General features: G+C 43.8%; 1 protein-coding gene across 1 annotated transcript in view; it reads left to right on the top strand.

The window, feature by feature from the left end:
- Positions 1 to 13,382, top strand: part of LOC138789176 (vomeronasal type-2 receptor 26-like) — a 31,733-nt gene extending 18,351 nt beyond the window's left edge. The window contains exons 7-11 of the mRNA XM_069967780.1: positions 1,930 to 2,224; positions 2,395 to 3,207; positions 5,016 to 5,246; positions 10,230 to 10,353; positions 12,472 to 13,382. Of these exons, the coding sequence (XP_069823881.1) occupies positions 1,930 to 2,224; positions 2,395 to 3,207; positions 5,016 to 5,246; positions 10,230 to 10,353; positions 12,472 to 13,382 (2,374 nt within the window). The remainder of the gene's footprint in view (positions 1 to 1,929; positions 2,225 to 2,394; positions 3,208 to 5,015; positions 5,247 to 10,229; positions 10,354 to 12,471) is intronic.
- Positions 13,383 to 17,436: the final 4,054 nt, after the last annotated feature.

Here is a 17,436-nt window from a genome sequence, read left to right on the forward strand (position 1 = left end):
TACTGTGCGTAAATTTAGGGCACCTTGCAGTGAGCAGGACTGTGCATATAAGGAGGAGGATTGGCTCAGGTTACAGCCACACTATGCTGCTTACCGCCGGTCACTATATCATTGGATTCTCTCGTCTTCTCATGGTCCTCATTGCATTGTATTATGTTATTCTTTTCTTTGTTTTCTTCTATGTTTTCAGCTTTTTTCCTCTTAAAGGGATATTTTGTGTGTTATTCCTATGTGTGACACCTTGTATGCTGATGAGGTCTCCAGCACCGGCCTGTAGGCTCCAGATACAACCAGTCTATGAGGACTATGAATATGTACAGGATGGAGACATTATGGTCGGAGGAGTTGTCACTGTCAATAGTTACTTGGGTTCTATAAGGGAACGTGAAATGATCTGTCTATTGTAAGTGTCACAGTATTTCATATCATTAGGGGCTTCAGATAATCCTATTTTATGGACAATCTAGTTTCTAAAGTCTGTGGTTTCCATCTGCATTTCATGAGGCTGTAGAACCCCGTACAGATCTGAAGCTTCACACAGCTGAGGGGTTGCAATCTGTTCAATCCTCTGGGACCTATAGACTTCTAGAATATTCTCTAGGATGGATAGAGACCTTCATTGTCACATACTGTATGTGCTGCTTCTCAACAGAAAAAAAAAATGAAATCAAAATTAAGACACAAAGAAGAAGCACAGAGCAAATGATTTAATCAGGACAGAATATATTGTATATACAGGGTCAGGGCAGCATATACTGTATATACAGGGTTAGGGTTGCATATACTTTATATACAGGGTAAGGATAGCATATACTGTATATACAGGGTCAGGACAGCATATACTGTATATACAGAGTCATGATAGCATAGACATAAAGCATAGCATAGGCATAGACATAAAGAGTCAGGACAGCATATATTGTATATACAGGGTCAGGACAGCATATACTGTAATTACAGGGTCAGGGCAGCATATACTGTATATACAGGGTCAGGGCTGCATATACTTTATATATAGGGTAAGGACAGCATATATTGTATATACAGGGTCAGGACAGCATATACTGTATATACAGGGTCAGGACAGCATATACTGTAAATACAGGGCAGCATATACCGTATATACAGGGTCATGATAGCATATACTGTATATATAGAGAGTCAGGACAGCATATATTGGATATACAGGGTCAGGACAGCATATACTGTATATACAGGGTCAGGACAGCATATACTGTAATTACAGGGTCAGGGCAGCATATACTGTATATACAGGGTCAGGGCTGCATATACTTTATATATAGGGTAAGGACAGCATATATTGTATATACAGGGTCAGGACAGCATATACTGTATATACAGGGTCAGGACAGCATATACTGTATATACAGGGTCAGGACAGCATATACTGTAAATACAGGGCAGCATATACCGTATATACAGGGTCATGATAGCATATACTGTATATATATAGAGTCAGGACAGCATATATTGTATATACAGGGTCAGGACAGCATATACTGTATATACAGGGTCAGGACAGCATATACTGTAAATACAGGGCAGCATATACCGTATATACAGGGTCATAATAGCATATACTGTATATATAGAGTCAGGACAGCATATATTGTATATACAGGGTCAGGACAGCATATACTGTATATAAAGGGTCAGGACTGCATATACTGTATATACAGGGTCAGGACAGCATACTGTATACTGTATATACAGGGTCAGGGCAACATATATTATATATACAGGGTCAGGACAGCATATACTGTGTATACAGGGTCAGGCCCGCATATACTGTGTAAACATTATCTGTACAAAATATACTATATCCATTTAGTGAAAAAGTCTGATCTGCATATTTTTTAACTCTACAATGTATAGTATAGTATAAATCCATCTCTTGTCACCTTATAGTCCATTTATTTATCACTTCAAGAATCTATTGGCTTTCTTCTATTCTGTTGATGAAATCAATAAAGATCCTTCTATTCTCCCAAACCTGACTCTGGGATATCACATCTATGACTCCTGTGCAGATCCCAGGAAGGCCATAAGGAACATCTTACAGATATTATCTGGTCCCGGACACATTGTCCCCAACTACTCCTGCACTCGGAAGAAGAAGGAGGTTGTTGGATTTATTGGGGATCATTTCTCATCGACAACTTTACCTATAGCCCAGATCCTCGGGATCTATTCGTACTCACAGGTTAGTCACATGACTGCCATATACACATTTGTGACAAAAAAAACAAAACAAAACATTTCTGCCATTTTGTATTTTACCTGTTTGAATTGCATTTTTACACATCTGCCACTTAGTGTTCTCATTGTATCAGGCAGTCATGTCCAATGTTTCCATCATCTTTATCATTACAGATTAGTTATGGAGCCACAGACTCATTGCTGAGTGACAGACACCTGTTCCCGTCCTTTTTCCGGACCGTCCCCAGTGACTACACAACTTATTTTGTCATATGCCATTTTTTGAGCTACTTTGGATGGACCTGGGTTGGAATCATATCCTCTGATGATGACGCTGGCGACAGAGAAACACGTCTGCTGACAAACCTCCTCACCAGTCGTGGCATCTGTGTGGCCTATGTCCTAAAAAGTATACTTAGGGATTATTGGAAGAAAAATCATATGGATAAAATAAATGAGATAATAAAGACATCACCTGCCCAGATTATTATAACCTGTGGAACCTTCTCCACCTTGATGCACACATTTTTTCATAACATTAAGCATGTGATCGCTGACAGGACCTTAATCCTTAATCCTTCCTTCTCCCCTAACATCGTAAATGTAAATGACTACTATCAAATATTTAATCTTAGTTTTGTATTTGACCTGAACCCCTTAAAAATTCCAGATATGGGAAGTTACTTCCAAAACTTCCATCCCTTGAAGAATCCTAAAGACATGATCCTTGAAGATCTTTGGATTGTGATATTTCATTGCTCATCGGGTAAATTAGGAAAGGATCGGTTGTTTTCTCATTTATTTAACATAACTCTTCATAAATGTGATGGAACCGAACGACTGGGTGATGTTTCCACATTTTTATCTCATGCTAACACTTTCCAAGTGTATCTGGCTGTCCGGTCCCTGGCTGACGCCTTACACCATATGTACATCTCTCATGGCCATCAGCCTACAGACCATCAGATACATCAGTATACACACAAGGTGAGTCTATGGGGATAATATTCCTTCCACCATATGTACATCTCTCATGGCCATCAGCCTACAGACCATCAGATACATCAGTATACACACAAGGTGAGTCTATGAAGATTATATTCCTTCCACCATATCTACATCTCTCATGGCCATCAGTCTACAGACCATCAGATATATCAGTATACACACAAGGTGAGTCTATGGGGATAATATTCCTTCCACCATATGTACATCTCTCATGGCCACCAGTCTACAGACCATCAGATACATCAGCATCCACACAAGGTGAATCTATGGGGATAATATTCCTTACACCATATGTACATGTCTCATGGCCATCAGTCTACAGACCATCAGATACATCAGCATCCACACAAGGTGAGACTATGGGGATAATATTCCTTACACCATATGTACATGTCTCATGGCCATCAGTCTACAGACCATCAGAAACATCAGTATACACACAAGGTGAGTCTATGGAGATAACATATCTTCGACCATATGTACATCTCTCATGGCCATCAGTCTACAGACCATCAGATACATCAGTATACACACAAGGTGAGTCTATGGGGATAATATTCCTTCCACCATATGTACATCTCTCATGGCCATCAGTCTACAGACCATCAGATACATCAGCATCCACACAAGGTGAGACTATGGGGATAATATTCCTTACACCATATGTACATGTCTCATGGCCATCAGTCTACAGACCATCAGAAACATCAGTATACACACAAGGTGAGTCTATGGAGATAACATATCTTCGACCATATGTACATCTCTCATGGCCATCAGTCTACAGACCATCAGATACATCAGTATACACACAAGGTGAGTCTATGGGGATAATATTCCTTACACCATATGAACATGTCTCATGGCCATCAGTCTACAGACCATCAGAAACATCAGCATACACACAAGGTGAGTCTATGGAGATAACATAGCTTCCACCATATGTACATCTCTCATGGCCATCAGTCTACAGACCATCAGATACATCAGCATACACACAAGGTGAGACTATATAAAGTAAATTTTCTGTCTCCCCAGGTTCTTCTCCACCAATAGGAAAGTTAACAAAAGCCTAGAAGTTGAAGTGGAGTAAACCATGTGTTCAGTTCTGACCTAGACTAGTGTAGATTTCTGGTGTTTCTGCTTTCTAGTCATGTTTGGCTAGTACACCTCGGTTATGGCTACTGCAATTGGGCGGGATACAAAACCTATCCGAGCTGAGGGGCTATTCTGTCCCGCCACAACTAGAGATGATTGAACATTGGAAAATCTTAGGTTCTATCCAACTCGAACCTTGTTGAACTTTCCACATTTGATTCCCGATGCCTTCCCGGTCCGTGGGGAAGGAGGAGAGGTAATAGGCTGAATCCCGGAATTCCAGGCGGTACTCAGGCTGTCTCCTCCTTTCTCACGGACCAGGAAGGCATCGGGAATCAAATGTGAAAGGTTTGATAAGGTTCGAGTTCGATAGAACCTAAGATTTTCCCGATGTTTGATCATCTCTAGCCACGACCCAGATGGCGGATGCCCCACTCAGCCATACAGTGATTGGGGCGAGACATCACTGCAGTCAATGATTGGCTGAGCGAGCTAAATCCCACCAGTCTGTGACGTTGAACCCAAGTCATGGTGTATCCAGCCATATTGGCTTTTTTATTTTCTTTTACCCCCTCCCCTGGCGGACTTCTCCTTTAATTAAAATGGTAACTGTGGACGTAAATCTTTGATGTCACACAGATTTTAGATTCACGTCCAGATAATTGATGTCTTCTTCTTCTTTTTAAAAGGTGCAGAAATATTTACAATCAGGGACGTATAAAACTCAATCCGGATCTGTTCAAAAATGTTTTAATGACAAAGGAGATAAAGCGTCAAGCTATCTGATTTATAATGACGTTTTACTAAAGTACAAAAAGGTGGCTTCCCACCTAGTGGGATGGTATAGTGTAAGCTCTAGGGACGATCTCGACTTCTCGATTTTTACAAGAAACATAAGATGGAAAAACAACAGAAATGAAGTGAGTTTTCCTTCTTGTAATGCTCATTTTACTACTCGATGTTAATGGGGTCAGAACTTTATTAGGATGCTCCGACACCTTCAATAGTTGTCCGCCAAATGTTCATTGGGCTGATGGCTGTCGCTCGCAGTATCCACATGACTATTGATATACACACATGGATGTTCTTCCCAGCCAAACGTTTGTGTCCTCTACAGATAGAGGAAAGGTAAGTAAGAACTAAGAACAAAAAGCTAGGCGCAAGTTGAGAGCCAACATACCCCATCCTTCTCTTTCCTGATATGATCTGTTGGGAGACATTTGGGTGGACCCCACAAATTTAGACAGTCAGTAGAAAGGTAGGTGCTGACAAGATAGTAAAAGGCTACCCATGTGCAAAAGATGTGCTTGGCCCCTTTTATAACCTAATTGAACCCGCACCCTCTTACCTTAAAGGCACACACACACACACACAGATAAATATGTTCCCCTAGGTAGGCAGAACATTTGTCCTGGATTCTCAGGAGGACCCAATAGCAAATCACAGATGTCAGGGCCCATCAGTTCTCTTACGAGCCCCAAAGTCTGTATTGTGCCACAGTCTGAGCAGACCCCAGTGTGGGACTGGGATACCTGGGGCCACCAGTGGAACTGATGCTGGGGCCAACAATGAAGGACTTGGACTGATTTGTATCTGTGACTACAACTCCCTTGTAAATAACATCATCGACATCTCTCAGAATGCTCTACACTTGTGAAGCTCTCAGGGTATGCTGGGGAGTTGCTGTTTTCGAAAGGACAATCCTTTAACCTCTTCAAGACTAAGCCTATTTGGGCCTTAATGACCAGGCTCATTTTTCAAAATCTGACCTCTCTCACTTTATGCGCTTAGAGCTCAGTGTTGCTTTAACGTATGCTAGCCATTCTGAGTGCTTGAAGAAAGTATTCACAATTAGGCCGTAAAAAATGGAAAATAATATATTTGTTTACATTAAATTATCTAATTTTCACAAGCAACATGAGAGAAAACGCACCCCAAAATCTGTTCACCTGAGTAGAACAGTACCCCATATGTGGGCAGCATAAACCACTGTATGGGCACACAGCAGGGCTCAGAAGGGAAGGAGCACCAATTAGTAGAGATGAGCGAACCTGGAGCATGCTCGAGTCGATCGGAACCCAAACTTTTGGCATTTGATTAGCGGTGGCTGCTGAACTTGGATAAAACCCTAAGGCTATGTGGAAAACAGGGATATAGTCATTTGCTGTATCCATGTTTTCCAGACAACCTTAGAGCTTTATCCAAGTTCAGCAGCCCCCAGCTAATCAAATGCCGATCGTTCAGGTTCGGATCGACTCGAACCTGAACCCGGTTCGCTCATCTCTACCAATTAGCTTTTCCAATGCAGATTTTTCTGAAGAAGTTTCCAAGTGGCAGGTGCGTTTGCAGTGCCCCTGTAATGTCTGCAGAATAGAACCCCCCCAAAAGTCATCCAATTTTGGAAAGTACACCCCTCAAAGAATTCATCTTGCCATGTGGTGAGCATTTTGACCCCACAGGTATTAGAGGAAAGTATTCAAAACTAGACCGCAAAAATGAAAAAAATAAATTTTTCCAATAATATGTTGTTTAGTTTGAAATTTCTCAATTTCACTAGGAACAGGGGAGAATATGCCCCCAAAAATTTGTAACGTAGGTTCTCCTGAGTACAACGGTACCATATATGTGGGCATACACCACTTAATGGGCACACAGACGGCTCAGAAGGGAAGTGTCATTTTGCTGGAGCAAAACCACAGCTAGTATCAGTTATTAGAATAGCAAAATTGCTGGAAAAAAAATTGAGATTACAGGTAATCTGGAGGATTTTACGGGCAATCTGGGGTGGTTACGGGCAATCTGGGGTGTTTACAGGCAATCTGGAGTGGTTAAAGGCAATCTGGTGTGGTTACAGGTAATCCAGGGTGGTTACAGGTAATCTGGCGTGTTTACAGGTAATCCAGGGTGGTTACAGGTAATCTGGGGTGGTTACAGGTAATGTGGGGTGGTTACAGGTAATCTGGGGTGGTTACAGGTAATCCGGGGTGGTTACAGGTAATCTGGGGTGGTTACAGGTAATGCAGGGTGGTTACAGGTAATCTGGGGTAGTTACAGGTAATCTGGGGTGGTTACAGGTAATCTGGGGTGGTAACAGGTAATCCGGGGTGGTTACAGGTAGCCCGTGGTGGTTACAGGTAATCTCAGATGGTTACAGGTAATCCGGGGTGGTTACAGGTAATCCGAGGGAATTACAGGTAATCCGGGGGGGGGGGGGGGGGGGTTTACAGGTAACCTGGGTCATATGACTTTTTATCCTGTTACCAATGATTTACGGTGACAGGGGATAAAAAGTGTCTGCAGCATTTGGAACAAGCGGTCAGCGGTATATAGAATATGCCGCTAATTGCTTGTACCAGGACCACATGGGGTGGTCCCTGATCATTGCCCCATGCTCTCTGCCACCTCTGGTGTTGAAGAGAATGGGACTTTTTTACTGCAATTTTGCACAAATCAGGGCATAATGACATTATTTATCCTGTACTATAAACAGTACGTTAGTGCTGCCACAGTGAAAGTGAGATGGGGGGCCCAGGCTTGGTGAACAGCCCGGGGCCTATGGTATAGTTAATCGGCCCCTGTCCATAGCGTTCTTATATGTTGCGTGACAGAGCTGGTTTTGGGCTCATTTTTGCGGGAAGATCTGTAGTTTCTATTGATACCAAGTTTTACATATATATGACTTTTTGATCTCTTTTATGACATATTTTCTAAAGCGGATTGATAAAATACATTTTTTTTATTTTTTTATTACAGCGTATGTTGTTCGATATATTTAATGATTTAGTTTTATATATTGGGTCATGTATGGGGGGGTGTATGTTTTGTGTTTTGGTGCACTTTTTTTACTTTTACACTAGCATACATTACTGTACACTAGTGTAAAACTGTAAAGGGATCTGTGATCACTGATACAATACATTGTACTACTCCTGTAGTGCAGTGTATTGTGTTATGCATCATGCTGACAGGCAATCTGCATAGCCATGCCTGTCAGCCTGATAGCATATCCATGGTAATCCTGGGGGACTTCATTACACCCCTTGGATTACCATGGAGACCATCGATGGACCGGATGTCGCCGCAGGACCTTTGATCACGTGAGTATACCCGCGGCAGCCACCGGAACCCATTACATGCCGCTGTCTTGATATGACAGCGGCATTCAATGGCTTAAAGTTCCCGGAGCTGGGGGTTCCTCCACCCCGGTTAGTTTCAGGGGGAGATCAGCTGTCACACTGACAGATAATCCTTCGGGGAAGCCTCCTGACGTCACCGCACAGCCCCGATGGAGGAGGAAGGGAGGATTCTCCCTTCCTGTAGCACTATAGCTGCTGGGATCGCACAGATCACAGCACCTATAGGGTTAACTGCCGAGATCCAGAATAGGAAGACCAAAAAGTACCTGCAACGAGACCAATGGTACCATATAAGAAACAAATATTATTGCCACATTTTGACCACTACCACAACCACCACATAGTGACTAATACCGCCATCTACTACTAAATAACATCCACTATACAAACACCAGTATGACCCCATAAACTAACCCATATAGAGGAAGATTTTCAGGAATACAGTGCAGTTACAACCAGTGACTCACAGAGGGCATTTTCTTTGCTCAGAATTACTCATTTATTTTTCTCTCTCTGGCTATGCCATTATGAAGACTTCTCCTGGACACAAATTGACTCCACAGAATCTGTCAGACAAACATCTTAGGCTCTTCACTCCAGCTCCATCCTCACCTCTATATAAAGTGTTCATCTGTATTGTTCCACACTGTAACAGTGCCCACTTTTTTTCCATGTACTATTGAGACTGAATGGGGGCCTTCAAATAGCTCTTAGGCCCCTCTACCCCTTCATATAGTAGAAAAGGCCCCCAGCAGTGCCCTCATATAGTAGTCAGGCTGCTCTGTCATTCCATATACACAAAAGGGCCTCCTATGTGCTCCCAAATAGTAGTCAGAGTTTTGGGCACTCAAATAGTAGTTCACCCTCCCCCCGTGGATCCATGTAGTAGTTAGACCCCTTTGTGCCCAAAACGGTAGTTAGGCCCCTTTGTGCACTATACAGTAGATAGCCCTTTCTATGCTCCCACATAGTAGTTGGGTCCCTCTGTGCACCATACAGTAGATAGGCCTTTCTATGCTCCCATATAGTAGTTGGGTCCCTCTGTGCATATACAGTAAATAGGCCTTTCTATGCTCCCATATAGTAGTTAAGCTTTTTCTGTGTTCCCATACAGTGGTTAGAACCTTCTATGCCTCCAAATATTATAGAAGCTTTCTGTTCTCCTATATAGTAGTTAGGACCCATTTTTGATTCATATAGTAGTTAGATCTCCCATCTCCACTTAGTCGTTATGCCCATCTGTGCACCCACATAGTCAGGACCTCTTTGTGTATCCATATAGTGGTTAGGCTTCCCTGTAGGTAGTCTCCCTGATAGGAAGGCATTCTCCTTTAAGTAACTCCCTAGCCCTCCAATATGTAGAATTCACTACAAGGGGAAATTACCTACAGGATGTAACCCCCTCCTCCCAAATATTTGGCATGATCTCCTGTTGATAGCAAATCCTGTGTGAACATTTTTGTTTTCTGGAAAACCTTTATATAAAGATATTATCCCATAGCAGATAGGTACAACATGAATCCAACAAGGCAGGATGTCCCATTAGTGTAGAAGCCACAGAGCACTGATACTACAGGAGAGAAGATGCCAATAGAGTCAGAGCAGATGTCGTCATCATGTATTATGTATCCTTGTAATCTTTTACCATTTGTTTGATTTTTTTTTTTTTTAACTTTGCATTTACTGTCAGACATTTCAAATCAATTCCATCAGTCATCCATGTCCTGTATTTTATTAAACTGAACAAATCTCCTCCGTTTCCTGTAGATCCCCAGGTCCCGATGCTCAGATAGTTGTACACCTGGATACAGGAAAGTGACAACCTCTAGTATACACTTATGCTGCTATGACTGTGCCCCATGTTCAGAAGGAGAAATCTCCAATGTGTCAGGTATTTTATAATCATATATTAGGAGAGAATTATTCTCCAAATTAAGGACAAGAACCTAATCCCCCCACAACTGCAGCTGCAGCCCCACTGTTGGAATGAACTACTGGGAGCTGTCAGGTTCTTTCTACCCGAAGACAGTCTGATGGCCGATTGTTGATCCTTTTAAGGTGCCTCTATACCTTAAAGGGGTTATCCAGCACTACAAAAACATGGCCACTTTCCCCCTACTGTTGTCTCCAGATTGGGTGGGGTTTTGAAACTCAGTTCCATTGAAGTAAATGAAGCTTAATTGCAAACTGCACCTGAACTGGAGACAACAGTAGGGGGAAAAGTGGCCATGTTTTTGTAGCGCTGGATAACCCCTTTAACGTCATGCTTTTTGATTGACTATTACTCTATATGCAGCTCCACAAATTCATTTTCTTGGGCATTGTCTACCCATAGCATTGTCATTCTTCACGTTCCTCAAAAAAGTCCAGGCCAAGTACATTTTGCAGTTGATACTAGATATAAAGCTTGAGGCAAAGAAAACTTGACCATTTTGTTTATGTTGATGGTGTAATATTTACCGGTATGGTTTTCTCATCCAATCGGTGGTCATTATATTACCGGGAGAGTTTGCGGATGATCTGGCCAATGGGATCTCCTGTTGGGGCACGGTGCTGGTGGGGGCATCCTATACTCCAGCTGGTGCCGATCTTTATATGAAGTAGAGAGTTGTGGTTGTGCAGTAAGGATTTTGCGGTCCCTCTGTCTGCCTTGCTAAATCGAAATTTTGTCTTTCGACAGGATTAGAGATGAGCGAACCGGGTTCGGGTTCGAGTCGATCCGAACCCGAACGTTTGGTAGTTGTATAGCTGGGGCTGCTAAACTTGGATAAAGCTCTAAGGTTGTCTGGAAAACATGGATACAGCCAATGACTATATCCATGTTTTCCACATAGCCTTAGAGCTTTATCAAATTTCAGCAGCCCCAGCTAATCAAATGCCGAAAGTTCGGGTTCAGATCGACTCGAACCCGAACCCGGTTTGCTCATCTCTAGACAGGATCTGGTCAGGGGACTGAGAGCTGGTGTGTGGTGACCCAGGGGTGCAGGGTGTTGCATGCAAGAGCTAGGTGTTACGGTACCATTGCGGCACTTGTCACGGGGCTCAGAAGGGTAGTAGCTGTCCCTGAGACACAAGACATGCCTGTTAAAGGATTTTTCTATTACCCCCTCCTGAATGAGGATTCAGGGATAATTTTAGAACTTTTCTTTTCAGTTTCTTAAACATACAGTAGAGTACAGGTATAACACAAAGTCATTTTACACAAGGTGCAGAGCTTAGAGAAGATGGCTTGTCAGAGTGTGCCTGTTAAGATATTTGGAATCACTGCTGTTAGCAGGTAGACTGAGTTTGAGGGAAACCTTTTAGAAAGTCTCTTTACTAGCTGACTTGAATAAGATTGTGAGAACAAGTGGACTACCTGAAGGGGACCTATGCAGTAAGTACAGCACTCTTCTGAAGGGCATTACAGGGAATACACGTAAAAGAACAACCTGTATGCACGGCTATGAAGTTCCATCTGTTGCTGGGTGAGAACACTAAGTGGAATGTCCAGTAGTATGGGCCGCAGCACTGGAAGAGCCAACTGTCAGTATAAGCCTTGGGTCCTGTCGGGTTGCAGCAAGGTACGTCAGCAAATACCAAACAATTGAAAAGTTGTACAGACAGCAACAACAAACTAGTCCGATCCCTGACTTCTGTTATGTAGAGAAGTCCTGGTATAGAGAAGAAACTAATATTAAAGGAGAAGTCTGGTGGATAATAAAATCCTATAGCCGGTAAGGGCAGTGGGAAAATCGATTACAAGTACTAGCTTACTTCTTCCTGTGCGCAATGGGGCTGGCCACGGGATCTCCACAAGGCTCAGTGATCTGGGAGTTGACACGTCACAACCTGGCTGATTGACTCTGGTAGTCAGTGGCTGGGGTGGGATGCTGCTCGTTATGTCACCACAACTCAGGGGGAAATGCCGTCCCACAGGGGTCCTCCTGCCCCTGCCAGATGTAGGGTTTTATAATCCGTCGGACTTCTCCTTTGAATGAGCGGTTCTCACCTTCACTTTGTTTTACAGATAGTGAGAACTGCAGGAAATGTCCGGAAGACGCCTGGTCAAATGAGAACAGAACATTGTGTGTGATGAAGGAGATGGAATATTTATCTTATACTGAGGACATCATTTCTATCGCTTTTTCCTCTTTAGCCACTTTCTTCTGGATTCTGACTCTTCTCATTCTTCTCAGTTTTGTTTCCCAACGTGACACGGCGATTGTGAGAGCGAATAACAAGAACCTGAGCTTTGTCCTCCTGGTCTCCATCATGCTGAGCTTCCTCTCTGTCTTCTTGTTCCTCGGTCGTCCTGTGGATACAACCTGCAGGATACGTCAGATCTCTACTGGAATACTACTCTCAATATCCATCTCTTCATTGTTGGCCAAGACCATCATGGTTTACATGGCATTCAGAGCCACCAAGCCTGGAAGTGTGTGGAGCAGATGGAGTGGAGTAACGCTCCCTAACTGTGTGCTCCTGATCTGCTCCTCTGTCCAGGGGGTCATCTGTATGAGTTGGGTGACCCTCTCTCCCCCCTTCCAGGAGCTGGACACACACTCTTATAAGGAGAAGATGGTAGTTCAGTGTAATGAAGGGTCAGATCTTTGCTTCTACTCTGTCCTGGGTTATATGGGGATTCTGGCCGCTGTTAGTTTTATTACAGCTTTCTTAGCCAGGACATTACCGGACAGTTTCAATGAGGCCAAGTACATCACCTTCAGCATGCTGGTGTTCTGCAGTGTCTGGATAGCCATGATCCCGGCTTATCTCAGCACCAAAGGCAAATACATGGTGGCCGTGGAGATATTTGCCATCCTGACCTCTAACGCTGGACTGTTGGGCTGTATATTCTTCCCCAAATGTTATATCATCCTCTTCAAGCCTGAACTAAATACAAGAAAACATATTCTAGGGTATAAAAACGCTATGTAATATAATAATAGAAATAGTGACTGTGAAACATTTTTGTGTGGCCATTTTGAGCTGGATTGTATTGGATTATTATTGCACTGGATTAGTAGCTGCAAACTTATACTATTTCCCTTAGTAAAGAAATGTATTTCTCAGTTAGGCAGATTAAATAAAATGTTTTAATCAGTTAAATCTTAATGGGCATGTGCAGTAGGTCTCGAGTTCTATGATTCCCGTGCTGTCGGGGAAGTGAGGAAGGTATAGTTTATAGTATAGTTTTTGTTTTCTTTCTTGCATTACAAAAAATGACTTCCCAGAATACCTCTTTAGGGTGCGGCAAACTTAATCTTCCCTGGAAGTCCCACTCCTGAACCCAGTCCCTGGGCGGAGAAATCACAGCCCGAAGCTGAGCGCGCGCGTTATGCAGAGCAGTAGAGATGAGTCCACCGTCCATAGAAAATGACTGCTCCAGTCATTTTATATGGACGTTCGAGTCATCTCTACTGTATTGCACAACGTGCGCGCTCAGCTTCGGGCCGTGATTTCTCCGCCCAGGGACTGGGTCTAGGGAGGGTTAAGTATGCCGGGCTTCACCAGGAGGTCGGGCAGGCTCTGCCACAGCATCCCGGCTGACAGGTTTCCTTTAAAGTACTTGATATATCCATTAATATATGTGTAAGAAAACAACAATATCAATATAACAGGTATTCTGTCCAACGTAGTCTAACATTAGTGACTTATAACAGATGGTTTATGGGACACAGCATTTCTCCTTCGCCTCTCCTTCAATCTGGGTATACTACAGGAGCAGGGACATCTGTGAAAAAAACAGGCGTGCCTGCCAGGGGAAGATTAAAGGGGTTGTCCGGCGATAAAAAATTATTCACAGAATAACACACATTACAAAGTCATACAACTTTGTAATGTATGTTATGTCTGTGAATGGCCCCCTTCCCCGTGTTTCCCCCCACCCACGCTAGACCCAGAAGTGTGGTGCATTATACTCACCGCATATCGTGTCGTCCACGGTCTCCGATCGTCAGCAGTGACGTCTTCTTCGGGAGCTTGGCGGATCTTCCCGAGTGCCGGCCACCCTCTGCAGCCTCATCCGAAGCTCAGCCGCGATTGGCTGAGCATAACTGTGCTCAGCCAATCGCGGCTGAGCGGCTGATGACGCGGCCACGTCATCAGCTGCTCAGCCGCTGAGCTTCGGATGACGCTGCAGAGGGCGGCCGGCACTCGGGAAGATCCGTGGCCTCCCGAAGAAGACGTCACTGCTGAGGATCGGAGACGGTGGTCGGCACGCGACAGGTAATGTATAGCGCACCACACTTCCGGGTACACGGGTGGGGGTGGTGGGACACGGGGAAGGGGGCCATTCACAGACATAACATACATTACAAAGTTGTATAACTTTGTAATGTGTGTTATTCTGTGAATAATTTTTTATCGCCGGACAACCCCTTTAACTTTACCGAATAGCCCACACCTGTAATTCTGACGCAGGGATATCTCTTTCTCCTCCTTGAGGATAACTGTAATTTCAGCTCTAAGGGAATCCTTAGTTAAGTGATTCCCTGTAGAAAGAGAGTTAACCCCTTAGGGACTGCCAATGCAGCTTTTTACAGCGGTCACTATTGGGCCTTATTCTTCTGCCATCAGCTCTTTACGGCGATAGCAGAAAATAAGGCTGCAGCGCCGATAAGGCCCCACCCTGTCCCCCCAGCTACCGGAGGTAGCTGAGGGGTTGGGGCAGTGTGTGGGGTCTGTCCCGGCCGGCCTCTGTACCGGCGATCGCCGCTATTAACGTTATAACGGCGGCCACCGGTACTGGGCATTGCCGTCACTGACTTCACGGTGGGGGGAGTTTAAAAAGTGTCCCCCAGACCCAAGATCAGCCCCCCTAGTAGGCCAGTCACTAACCCTCCCCCGGCGGCCATCACTTCCAAGATGGCCGCCGCTATCACTGTGAACAGACTCTCTGTGAATCCAGCTCTCTTTGCATCCTGATAACTTTCTCTCCCATCTGTCTCTATTCTCTGGTGACTACACAGTTTATTCTGTCTTCCTTCTTCCCGGCTTCTCTATTTCTTCTTCCTCAGTCTCTAGCTGTGTAATTATATGGGAGGAGGATGATGTCACCTTAATGACATCGTACAGGTGAGAACTTCACTCAACCCTTCATTACTTTCTACTATGAGGCTGAGAATCCCAGCGGAGACGGCAGCTGCCGAGAGAAGAGAAACTCATTCACCATAGAAAGCTCCCGCTCCGCTTCTTAACTCTATGGATATTATGGTGTAATCCATGGCCCAGACTGTCAATGGAATAAAGAACTGACTTTTCTTCTTACATTATTGTAGTGCACATTGTCTTTGGCCAAGTTCTCAATGTTTGCAATGCTTCATAAAAACTGGAAAAAAAAAGTTTTAGAATAATATAATATGAATATTTGAGGATTGTTCTCTCTCTATAACTTATAGGACACGTCCAGCCCCCAGTGTATCATGTAATATCTTCCTCCACCAGCTATCATGTGACAACCCTAAACACTGCAAACAATTCCAGTGCCCCCTTCCCCCCATTGAGTCATTCAGAGTCCCCTTCAGTGAACCCATAAGACTAATACACTGTTAGGCTATGTTCACACAATGTCAAAAAAACAGAATAGACGTCCGTTTTTGCCACAAATTAATTGAGTTTGATGCAATGCATTAAAGTCAACGGGATGACGGACGTCCAATGCACACGATGTATTAAAAAAACAGTCTATGGAATTACAGATGTCTTTTTCACATAATGTATTAAATGACGGACGTCTTTTGAGGTGGACGCTTTCAATACATTGTGTGGAAAAGATGTCTGTTATTCTATAGACTTCAATGCAATTTATCAAAGTCCCTTAAAATGATGTAATAAATGACGTCTTTTTTAAAACAAAAAGCGGACACGTTTTTTCTTTTTTGGACGTTGAATGAACATAGCCTAAGAGAAGTCAGAGTAATTGTCACATCTGTAAGGAGACCCGGCCCCCGAGAACTGTACCCAGCCTATTATCCCTACCTACTGCCCCCAACCGTCTGGTGTGGTGGTGTTACCCAGTGACAGTACAGTATGTCGGTATTGTTAAGGTCTGGTATGGGGGTGTTACCCAGTGACAGTATGGTGGTATTGGTCAGGTCTGGTGTGGCTCTGATATAGAGTCACAGTATGTCAGTATTGTTTGTGTTATATACTATATACCCCTGATCACTTGTACCATGTGCTGATCAGCACTTTTTATCCCCTGTCACCATAAATGACACCCCCCGAGTCACCCTTCCCCCAGTCCCCCAGTCACCCCCCCTTTCCCATATACTCACCTGATCCTGGAGCTCCTTCCTCCTCGACGTCCTGACTGCTTCTGAAGTGCGCATGTGCTCCAGAACCAGTCATCTCTGAAAATTTTAAGTGACAGGGACCAATTTGGTCCCTGTCACTGAACTATGATTACTGTGATAGAAAATATCACAGTAATCATAGTAATACAGTGAAAATGATTGTGTAAAAGTACAAAAAGTGAAAACCATACAAAAAAATAAAACACACACTTTTTATTATAGTAATAATTGCAGTTTACTCCCAGATTACCCCTAGCCCCCCTAGATTACCCCTAACCACCGCAGGTTGCCCGTAACCACCCCAGGTTGTCTGTAACCACCCCAGGTTGTCCTTAATCAAGCCAGATTACACATAACCACCGCACGTTGCCCGTAACCACCCCAAATTGCCAGTGACCCCCTCCAGATTGTCCATAATCACCACAGATTGCCTGTAACCACCCCAAATTACATGTACTCACCCCAGATTACCTATAAACACTTCAGTTTATCTGTAACAATCCCAGATTGTCTGTAACCCCCGAAGGTTGCGCATAACCACCCCAGGTTGCCCGTAATCATGCCAGATTACATGTAACCCCCCAGATTGCACACAACCACCGCACGTTGCCTCTGACCACCGCATGTAGCCTCTAAACACCGCACTGACCACCACACATCGCCTCTGACCACCGCACGTCGCCTCTGACCACCGC

The sequence above is a fragment of the Dendropsophus ebraccatus genome, chromosome 4, assembly GCF_027789765.1.
Source record: "Dendropsophus ebraccatus isolate aDenEbr1 chromosome 4, aDenEbr1.pat, whole genome shotgun sequence".
NCBI classification, from domain to species: domain Eukaryota; kingdom Metazoa; phylum Chordata; class Amphibia; order Anura; family Hylidae; genus Dendropsophus; species Dendropsophus ebraccatus.